Here is an 11,101-nt window from a genome sequence, read left to right on the forward strand (position 1 = left end):
AGCTCTATTATAACCTCTTACAATAAAAAATTATTAGCTTTAAGTAGTCTTATATTAAAAACATCAATCAACGATGAAATTTATAAAATATATCTAAAAATTAAAGATCTCAGTCCATCCTATCTTATAAATTTATGTTTAAAATTAGAAGGGAAGCACTAGGGCGCTCCACTGGTCGAGCAGTGGTAGAGGAGGTTGGAGCCCCCTAGCCCACCGCTAGGCTACAGCCGCCGTGTGCACACCCAACGAAGACAGCTCGTCAATTTCCATGGCTATTAATTAGATAGCTACAAATTTTAGTCGGTTATTAGTAGTAGAGAGCTGTTTAAATCCATCTTAGCAGCCGACACAAATTTGCCCGTGAAAGTAATAGTTAGGCCAATCTCAATGGCCCGCTTCAATGCACTGTTTCCAAAACAAATCCGCTGACAAAGCATCAATGAAACGAATAATGAAACAACCTCCACAATGAATGAGTTTTACCTTGACGTTTCCTAGGCTGGGCAAAACATTTAATTACTGCAAAATGATTGGATCACATGCAAGATGGTGAAACGATTTAGTCCTCAGTGAGGATTTCATCCCGTTTCACCGCGTGGGAAACAACGTCCGCGGGGTTTCACCATGGTGAAACTACTTTTCTCTCTCTCCTCTTCGTTTCATGCAAAAAGTGCAATTTTACTGACATAGCGCTTTAATAAATGTGCATGACATCCTGGTAAAACCTCCACTGAGACTGGCCTTAGCAGCCATTTAGCTAACAGTTAGTTAATCTTTCAATATCTCTGGTTGGATCACTAGTACTGATATTAGCTGCTAACTAATTTTAGTTGGTTCAACAAGTGGAACCTGAAGCTGGTTTTCCGAAGGTACTGTCGAAGCCCTTAGATTTTATGCAAGGGCCCTAATTTAGAGGCTACTGCTGGCGATGCTTGTAGAATTCAAGAATGATGTTATATACAAGAAGTTACACATGGACGCATGGAAAAAGGAAAAACAGAAGTGCTCGCACATGCATCATATCCTTGCCCACCCAGAGTACACCAGCGGACTTCTTTGTCACAGCTGCTCTCCTATTTCTGCAGTTTTTTTTTACGAAATCTGGAGAGGCCGGAGCCTCTACAGCAACTTTATTAAAGAAGTAAAAAACAGAATTTATACAAGAGAAGTATCCAGGGCGGGGAGAAGAACAAGAGAGGGAAAGAGCTGAACTAGAAAAAAGACTTGGACAAAAAAACTAAGAAACAGGTTATGCGGTTTAGAACTAGAAAAATTAAGAAACAAGGCTTTCAGCCCAAAGAACTAGCTGATCATCAGAGCTAGACTTGACCCTATGATGTAAGAGACCCACTTCTTTTGTCAGAGTTCTTCAGCAGTTTGGGATCGAAATTTGAATGCCCTTGAAAATCAGATCATTTCGTGCAGTCCAGATGGTCCAAGCCAGTAATATGATGGCTTCCATGAAGAAAGGGGAATTATGCTGGTCTTTGATTTGGTCAACGATGTCAGGGAAGGAGCTCTGAAGGGGAATATCCACCTGAATCAGGTTCCAACAGTGAGCAGCAAAGGGGCAGTTTAAGAACAGGTGTTTCAAAGTCTCTTCAACTAAGCTATTGCAAAGAGCACAGGTGTATGAGTCAAGCTGCATATTTCTCCTTCTTAGGATATTCATGGTGCTCAACCTATCCTTCAGGAGAAGCCAGAAAAAGACCTTATGCTTTGGTTGACAGCAATTCTTCCAGAGCCATATGAACGCAGGATGGATGGGATGGTGGCCTGAAAGCCTTCTGTAGACCTTAGCAGAGGCAAATCGATCAAAGACCCAACAATAGTGTCACTTGTCATTAACATCAGAGGTTGCAATCCCATCGATGGCCTGCTGAACTTCTTGGAGCTGTTGAAAAACAGTGAGGGACAAGGGCAAGTGCACCAAATCAGTGAAGTCATTTGTCTCAAAAGCTTTTTGGGTTGTGATTTGTTTGTTTCGGGCAAAGGAAAATAACTCTGGTTTTGAAGATGCAAGAGAACCAATTTGATGCCAGGAGTCATGCCACAAAAGGACTGAGGTGCCACTGTTGATACGAGGGCTGGCAATGATCTTGAATTCTTGGAGAAGTTTTAAAATGTCTCTCCACCAAAAAGAGCCCTTCCTAGTATGACTGGGGAGCTTACTCCTTTTATAATGTTTCTCCCAGACCAGCTGGACCCAAGGATGTCCAACCTGTTGAAGAATTTGTGCAGGTTTTTCAGAAGAAGGGCTCTATCCTGTTTTTCCAAATCAATTACGTCTAGACCTCCCTCATCTTTTGGAACGCAAACCAATTTCCAGGCAGCCTTGGGCATGGATTTTGGGTTGATAGCAGATCCTCTCCAAAGACAATGTTTTCTGAACTTGTCAATCTGTCTGATGACCCCTTTAGGGAGCTGTAGGGTACACATGAAAAAGGTGGGGAGAGCAGAGAGCACGGAGTTGGTAATCTGAAGCCTGTCAGCCTGGCTTAGAAGAGAGGAGATCCCCCCTAATCTTCTCTCACATTTATTAACAAGGGGCAAAAAATCATGAAATTTGGGTCTGTCAATGCAAAGTGGGAGACCCAGGTAGGTAAAAGGGAGAGCACCCTTGGAGCATCCAAAAGTAGCAGCAAGCAGATCTAATTTTTCAGCAGAAATATTAATTGGAACCATCATAGACTTAGAGAAATTAACCTTGAGACCAGTTGACATAGAAAATGTATTGAGCAAGGATTTCAAGAAAAATAACTGCTTGGCATCACCCTCCATGACAATTAATGTGTCATCAGCATACTGTATAACCGGGAATGCATTTTCAGAAGACATTGGGATGGGTAGCCTGAGTTGACCCATAGCCATTGCTTTGTTGATCATAGACTGGAGAAAATCAGCAGCAATGACAAACAGAAGGGGTGAAAGGGGGTCACCTTGCTTGACCCCCCTTTTACAGTGAATTGTCTTGCCAGGTACCCCATTAAGCATGATTGCAGATGTGCCAGAGGCAAAGATAGCCTCCATCCACTTTAGCCATTTCTGACCAAAGCCCATAGCCCTCATTATGGTGATCATAGCTTGATGTTCAATCTTGACAAAGGCCTTTTCAAAGTCTAATTTGATGATGACAATCTCCTTCTTTGAATGATGACAGAGGTGTAGGTACTCAAAAGCCCAAGCCAAGCAGTCTTGAATGGTTCTAGATTTGATGAAGCCATATTGATTTCTGTGAACCAGAGATATGATATGCTGTTGGAGTCTGTTGGCAAGAACCTTCGTGATGATTTTGACTAAAGAATTGAGGAGTGAAATTGGTCTGAAATCACTTGACTGTCTCGCATTATCCATTTTGGGGATGAGGGTGATGAAAGAAGAGTTGATGCTCTTCAAGCATAAATTGTCATCAAAGAAATCCTCACAAAGCTTATAGAAATCTTGCTTAACAATGGGCCAATATTTTTTCAGGAATTCATTATTAAAACCGTCAGGACCAGGGGACTTATCATTAGGCAAGCTTTTCACAACCGCATCAATTTCTTGAGGAGACAAGGGGATTTCAAGAGATCTGAGATCGATATTGCTCTGCACAAAGAAACTTGGATCTACCCAGAATTGATCAAGATCAGAAGTACCAAGCCTCACCTTGAAATCTTCCCAAAGAATAGCAGCTTTACCAGGATGGTCAGAGACTAGGGTATCATTAGGACCCATGAGTTCACTGATCAAGTTGTGTCTATGTCTCAAAGTGGCATTAGCATGGAAGAATTTAGTTCCTGCATCTCTAAGTTTCACCCATTTGACATTGCCCCTTTGTTTCCACAAGATTCTTTGTTGTTCTAGGAGCTTAAGCAGATGAGAATTAAGGCCATCTTTGAAATTCCATTCCTCAATACTAAGATCTCTGTAATCACTGATGATCTCCAAAAAATGAAGGATAAACCTAGAGTTGGCAATTAATTGCCTAAGCCCAACTTTATTGGCCGCCAATCTTTGAGTCTTTTCCTGAGTAATTTGAACTTAGCAGTTAGAGACCTGGCACTATCAGAGTTCAAAGGTTCAGGTCCCCAGCAATCCGCTACTAAGCCATAGAAATCCTCACAATGGAGCCAATAATTTTCAAATCTAAAGACCTTGCTTTTGGGAATCCCAGTCGAATCAGAGGGCACCATATCGCCATATCGAGAGCTCTAGCAAAAGTGCTGGGAAATGAAACATTCCAGCTGCTAGAAGTGAAAACCCAGTCAAGCTTCGCAAGCAGGGGAGGCGTCTGCATATTAGTCCAAGTAAACTTCCTACCCTGTAAAACAATCTCATTCAATCCTAAAGAACTGATAGCTTCGTCAAACAACAACATTTCATTTAGATTGCCTCCATCTCGGTTTCTATCTTCAGACTTTCTTAAGAGATTAAAGTCACCCATCAGCATCCAATCTACCTCATCAGGCATCTGAATACCTTTCATCCATTCAAGGAACAACAATTTCCCCTCAGGAGTACAGGGGCCATACACACAAGTCAAAAGCCAGCTAACATTGTTATGAGCATAAGAGAATTCAAAAGAGATGCTGAAATCATTAAAGGAGACCTTTTCCCCCTGAAGCAAGAACTTTTCTAGGCAACAAGGATGCCCCCAGAGGCACCAACAGAAGGAAGGAAATCAAAGCAATCAAAACAATTAGGACTGAACTTTCTCAGAAAGCTGATATCAAAGTTCTCCCTTTTTGTTTCTTGCAAACAAAAGATGTCACAACCAGACTGCAAAATCTTGTTCCCCACAGCATCCCATTTCCATTCAGCATTAATGCCTCTAACATTCCAAGAGAGGACTTTCCAAGACCGAAAACTGTTCTGATTCATTAACAAAGGGAGGATAACAACAAAAGAGTGTGTCCCTAGTCTAGCAAGGATCACTACAGCCAAGAGCAGCGCTGCACGTCATTCATCCTCGGGCTTCTGGCCCTTCTTCTTTCCCTCCTTGTCCTTCTTTCCATTCTTCTTGGTTTCTGCTTTTGGGCTGGACTCTGAGTCTGCCACTTCGACTTTCCTTCTCTTGGAGATGGACGCCAGTTTTTTGTTCTTTACTAGGGCTCCATCATTCAGCTCTTCTGGGTCCATTCCACATAGCTGCACACCCAAATTTCTAATAACTTTAGTGGATAGAGTTGGTGGGGAGCAGGAGGTACATCTTCTATCAGAACAAATTGTCCGATTCACTTTCAGGCAGTGAGTCACTAAATACTCAGGATTAGATATTCAGGAAATTTTGATATCAGCATGATATACCCATATTTTCTAGGAATCTGGAGGGGCCAAGGTCCCTACAGCTTAAATTAAATTAAGGAGACAAAAGCAAAGTTCAGAAGTACAGAAGTATTCAAGAGACAAATACAGAAAGGAAAAAAACAGTTCTGTTTGCTTATGCATCTCAATACACTTGCATAAACCAGTCTCCTCAACTCATATTGAGGTCTCAGCTTCGCAGGCATGATTTGATCACTGATCAATAGAACTGCTTAACAAAAGGATACTGATTGAGAAAAATGACAATTACTTCGCCAAAGGTTATTAATTGAACATAGATCAATGGCCAAATATTTCTCCTATATACTACTAGTATATCTGCAATTCTATCCTTCCTAAGAAGGGCCTGTTTGACACAAAGCATGCACAGCTCACAGCTTCAAAACTAAAATTCATGTGTTGCAAACTGAACTACTTTGCTCTATTGCAATGCCTTAGTATATATAAAAGTCTAGTACCTCTATAAGGTACACTAGAGTATGGCGCCCCTGTTCGCTTGAGCTTATCCGCCGAATCTGTCAACCATTCAGCAGTGTTTTTCACTCACAATAAATCAGCGAACAGTACTTTCAGATATAGCTTTTCTGCCAAGCGAAGCTCTGCCAAACGTATTTGATAGAGAAGTGATTCTATGTTGATAATTCTCTGAAATGAACTAGAAGGCTAGGAGCAAAAAAAAAGATAGCTTCTTCTGATTCACTCATACAAAATCACTTTTCACCCATAGTTTATCCTAGAGAATCGTTTCTCATAGAGAATCAAGAGCAAAGGAGCTCTATCAAATAGGCCCTAAGACTGTGTTTGGATGTTGTAGTATTAAAAAACCTTAGTATAGAAACTATAGTTTTTTTTTAAAAAAAAAATTAGGAACTTCAGGTTTAGAACCCACTGATGTGCAAAACCATGGTTTAGAAAAAAGTGACCTAAAGTAGAGTTTTTAAAACTCCAAAAGACTACAATTTTAGCAATACCATGGTATTCAAAACTATAAAGTTTGTTGCATCCAAACACTTCATGTCACTCAAAAACCAAAGTATTTCACAAAACCATGGTACTCCCTTCATCCCAAATAATAAGACGTTTGACTTTTTTTACCTCAAGTTTGACCACTCATCTTATTCAAAAAATTTGTGCAAACATAGTCAACTTTAAGTTATTTTTGAACAACTTTTATTAATAAACCAAGCCACAACAAAAGAAATGATATTTTGCACAAATTGAATAAGACGAGTGGTCAAACTTGATGTTAAAAAAGTCAAACGTTTTATAATTTGGGATGGATTGAGTATTTTTCTAAAACTCCAAAAATAATTTTCATCCAAACAGAGCCTTAATGTGTTTTGCAAGATAATGATAACCTCTTACACCGTTGCAGTATTTTACAAACAGAAGTGGAGTAGCAACAACATAAGCATTGGAATGCATGACAACGTATGCTGCATGACAGAAACTATAGCATGGAATTAAATAACATCACCATACAGCCTAAGAAGCACATGGCAAGCCTTGCTAGCCGATCAAGTATAATGGAATCTCAGCTGGACTGCCAAACATTATGTGATAAATTCAAATCAATAAATACCTGTCATTTTAGACCCAACAATCCCATCTTCTAGAAACACAAGTACCAAACAGATCATAAAAACTACAAATGCTAAAGGAGTAAAGGATGATAAAAACTGAGCTCTGATGAATAATCAAATGGTGTAGTGTACATAGGAATACTGCAAACACAAAGCATGATAGGAACATGGCTTCATTAATTGTTTGGTGTTTTGGAAGACAGAGAAAAGAAAGACTGTTAATTTGGATAGCTAACATTTTTTACTTAGGCTGTGGAAGTCCTATGAAGTATTTGGAAGCTAAACTAAGATTTTAGCGCTAAAAAGATAGATTGGACATCTTCTACAGTGCCTACTTCATATAAATATATAAAGATTATTTCAGGTTTGTGTTTTTGACAAGTCAGTTCTTCATACAATCAATCAATAGAAACAGTAGACATCCAAAAGACTGAAAAATCTTTTGTTTTTGTGTCTTTGCTTTTCCATATGGACCTACCAGAGAAGTATGCCACCAAAGCAAGGCAAGAGCTTCCACCATACCTGAGACTAATTACAACTGAACATCAGCAGATCAGCTACCAGAATTCACTACAAGAGCAGTTACCATCCTCAAAATGGTGGAAACGACTAGCATCTCTCACGATGATCTTCCTTTGTGCAATCTCACTGATGAACTTCATTACTGTGTGACAGTCCCCGCAGACGCGGAGATTCTTTACAACCCGAATCACTGATCCCGGAGGGGACTTGAGTATTCCAAAAGCTACAGCCAGCCTCTCGCTGTGCAAGAACAGATGCTGCTCCTTTTCATTCTCTTCCAAGTCATGCATCACAGAGCTAGTATCAGGGACATAACCCCTCTTGCGCATCTCTGAGACCAATTCCTCAAGAAAACGAGTAATTTCTTCTCCAATATCAAGTGGAACCTCCCCAGCATGAAACATACGAGATTCCCTCCCAGCTTCAATCCAACTATACCCTGGCTCCTTTCTTATCTCCATCTCAGCCATGATTTTTCTTACCTTGGCCACGGAATCCCACTTGCAGTTAACTGCATAGACATTAGATAACAAGATATATGTTGAAGGATCTTTTGGTCTCAGCTCTAGTAAATTATCAGCGACCCTGAGACACATCTGAGTATCGTTGTGCTTCTTACAGGCACTCAATAGGGCGCCCCAACTAGCTTCATCAGGCTCATACGGCATTGTTGTGATGAGTTCTTCAGCTTCTGATAAATAGCCAGAGCGACTAAGAAGGTCCAGATAGCAGGTATAGTGTTGCAGTCCAGGCTTGATGCCATATTCCCGCTTCATTGAATCAAATAGCTGCCGCCCTTTCTGAACAAGACCAGCATGACTGCAAGCATAAATCAACCCAACAAATGTCACCTCATTGGGCTTCATCCCTGCAAGAAGCATCCTGTCGTAAAGAGCCAATACCTCCTCAACTCGACCATGCTGTGCCTCTCCAACAAGAATTGTTGTCCATGAGACGACGTCACGGACTATAATCCCCCCAAACACTTCCCTAGCAGAGTGTATGTCACTGCATTTAGAGTACATGTCAACCAGTGCGTTCCCAACAATCATACTGGACAGAAATCCAAGCGTTATTGCAAAACCATGCAGCTGTCTGCCCAGCACAAGCGCGGCCAGTTCTGCGGCGCCACCGACAACAGTCGCCAGCACGAACGCGTCATCAATCCTGACACCATCCCGCCTCATCTCAACAAACAGCCCCACGGCGCCAGTATTGTTCCCGGCCTTGACAAACCCAGAGATGAGCGCAGTCCACGCGAAGAGGCCGCGTTCAGGCATGCTCCGGAAGAGGTCGATCGCCTCGCCAGTGCAGCCGTTGGACGCGTACCCAGAAACCAGCGCCGTCCACACGACACCGTTCTTGACACCGATACTGTCGAACACCTTCCGCGCATCCTCAGGGACGCCACACTTGCAGTACATGTCGATAAGCGACGACTTAACGACGTCGTCGGCGCTGTACGGGGATGCGACAAAGTGGGCGTGGAGCTGCCTGCCGAGGCGGAGGCTGCGCAGCCTGGCGGCGGCGCTGGCGAGGGAGGCAAGGACGAAGTGGTCCGGGCGGAGCGCGTCGTCAGAGAGCATGCGGCGGAGGAGCGGGAGCGCGAGTTCCGGGGCGGAGGAGCGGGAGACCGCGGCGAGGAGCGCTGAGTAGAGGTAGAGGTCCCGGCGCGGCGCGTCGTCGAACGCGCGGCGGGCGTCGGGGAGGAGGCACGACCTGGCGTAGGCGGACACAAGGAGCGCCGGCGCGGGGAGGAGGTCGGCGAGCCCCTCCTTTAGGAGACGCGCGTGAACGCGGCGTACGGCCCGCGGCGAGCCCGCCGTGGCGCGAATGGCCGCTGCGGCGGCGGGAGGGAGCATGCATAGGAAGGAGAAGGAGGGCAGGGCAGTTCGAACCGGCCGCCGCGCAGCTGGTGGTTTCAATCAGCCTCCAACGGCGCTGTGCCCTTTCCCTTTAATCTCGGCGGCATCTGAACCGTTCATCGGGTAGGGACGGCCGAGATTTCGTCGGTTTGCACCCCCAACACCAAACAAGCTAGCCTGAAGAACTTGGAGGCAGCGACACTTCCAGACAGGTCAGTTCCCTTCCTCGCCGCCGACGGCGTTCGACGTTTCAAGTCCGGCGGCATACCAAGAAACGCCGCCCAATGCCCAGTCCGTTCACTGTTCGGTGTTCGCGATAAATAGTCATGTATAAAGCTTGTTCGATGATCTAAAAAGTTATGGTTTAAAATATTATTCGTTGATTTATTATAAGAGAAAAACACTATTATCTGACAGAAAAGATATGGCTTTCAAGCGAACGAGCTCATAGCATGCTTAACAACCGAAAGAGTGGCAGTCCCCAGTCCCACTCACCATCATATATGCAAGTGCAATACTCTGTCCGTTTGGCCATGCTACGGTTTGTTAGCATCAGAGTTGCAGCATAGAATCGAGTAGGGATAATTGGGAAGAAAGGGAGTTTAGGAAGAACAGCAGTAGAGGGAAAACCAGATACGCAAGTAGCAATAGGGATATTACAAGTATTCGGTTCTGTGTTTGATTCATCCCCCTCCCTCGAGAGAGTCTCAGGTCTTATACAGGCGTTGCGCCTGGCGTGAGCCCGCAGACGCAGCTGCGCTAGCCTACGGCTCACGCCCACTCTGGTCCACTAATCAGCACATTGGGACGTTTGGTTCGACCGCTTTGTCTTGGCCTTGTCGTACTGGTTTCCTCCTCGGGCACGCCTGGTTCCCCATCGTTGCTAACACTCTCCCCCCGAAGAGATGATGCTTGTCCCCAAGCAGGAGCCCGTGGAAAGCGCTGCTTCAGTGCGTCCAAGTCTTCCCACGACGCCAGTGAACGTGGAAGATTTGACCACTGAATGAGGACTTGAGGTACAACGGTGTTGTCAGACGTGCGGATGCGACGTTGGAGTACCTTCTCTGGAATCTGAAGGCCTTCCAGATCCGGAGGAAGTGGCGACACCGTGTAATCAGCAGGGAGGGCCGTCTTGAGTTGAGATACATGGAAGACGGGATGAATGGAGGACGACGCTGGAAGCAACAGCTTGTATGCCACAGAACCCACCCGAGACACCACCTGAAATGGACCAAAGAATTTGAATGCTAGTTTCTGGTTAGCACGTGGGGCCAAGGAAGATTGCACATAAGGTTGTAACTTCAAGTAGACCCAGTCCCCAACTGCAAACTGTCTTTCGGAGCGGAACTTGTCAGCTTGTGATTTCATCCGTTTCTGGGCTCTAGTTAGATGCTGCTGCACAAGTGTATTCATCAAAGATTTCTCCTTGAGCCACTCATCAAGTGACAGAGAATGGACAGCTTCTTTTTCAGAAATGCCAAAGTGCCGTGGGTTGTGACCATATAACACGAAGAACGGAGAATAACCCAAAGAAGAATGCCAGGAGGTGTTGTACCAGTACTCTGCTAAGTATATCCAGTCAGTCCATTTGGTGGGGATAGAACTGACAAAGCATCGAAGGAAAGTTTCCAGACACTGATTTACTCGCTCCGTCTGACCATCTGTTTGTGGATGGTAGGCCGAGGACATCTTCAGGGAGACACCAGCTAGACGAAAGAGCTCTTGCCAAAACTGACTAGTGAATACCCGATCACGATCAGAGACGATGGAAGACGGCAGCCCATGCAGGCGGTACACATTGTTGATGAACAACTTGGCAACTTG

The 11,101-nt window shown here is 44.2% G+C and overlaps 1 protein-coding gene across 2 annotated transcripts; it reads right to left on the reverse strand.

Moving 5' to 3' along the window:
- LOC8058461 (pentatricopeptide repeat-containing protein At4g14050, mitochondrial) lies at positions 4,772-9,326 on the reverse strand. Of its 2 annotated transcripts, XR_002447307.1 has the most exons (3): positions 7,413-9,326; positions 5,766-5,822; positions 4,772-5,130 (listed from the first exon to the last, which is right to left on the reverse strand). XR_002447307.1 is itself a non-coding variant. In XM_002441065.2 (2 exons), exon 1 carries the CDS (start codon positions 9,272-9,274, stop codon positions 7,448-7,450), a length of 1,827 nt encoding a protein of 608 aa, XP_002441110.2. In that variant the 5' UTR covers positions 9,275-9,325; the 3' UTR covers positions 4,772-5,130; positions 7,413-7,447. The 2 variants fall into 2 exon arrangements, 1 of the variants encoding a protein (XP_002441110.2); XM_002441065.2 differs by lacking the exon at positions 5,766-5,822 and having other exon boundaries at positions 7,413-9,325.

Source organism: Sorghum bicolor, chromosome 9, assembly GCF_000003195.3.
Source record: "Sorghum bicolor cultivar BTx623 chromosome 9, Sorghum_bicolor_NCBIv3, whole genome shotgun sequence".
Taxonomy (NCBI): domain Eukaryota; kingdom Viridiplantae; phylum Streptophyta; class Magnoliopsida; order Poales; family Poaceae; genus Sorghum; species Sorghum bicolor.

Bases quoted from the DNA above. Each gene is read 5' to 3' on its own strand.
- LOC8058461 (XM_002441065.2), bottom strand. From the start codon at position 9,274: ATGCTCCCTCCCGCCGCCGCAGCGGCCATTCGCGCCACGGCGGGCTCG.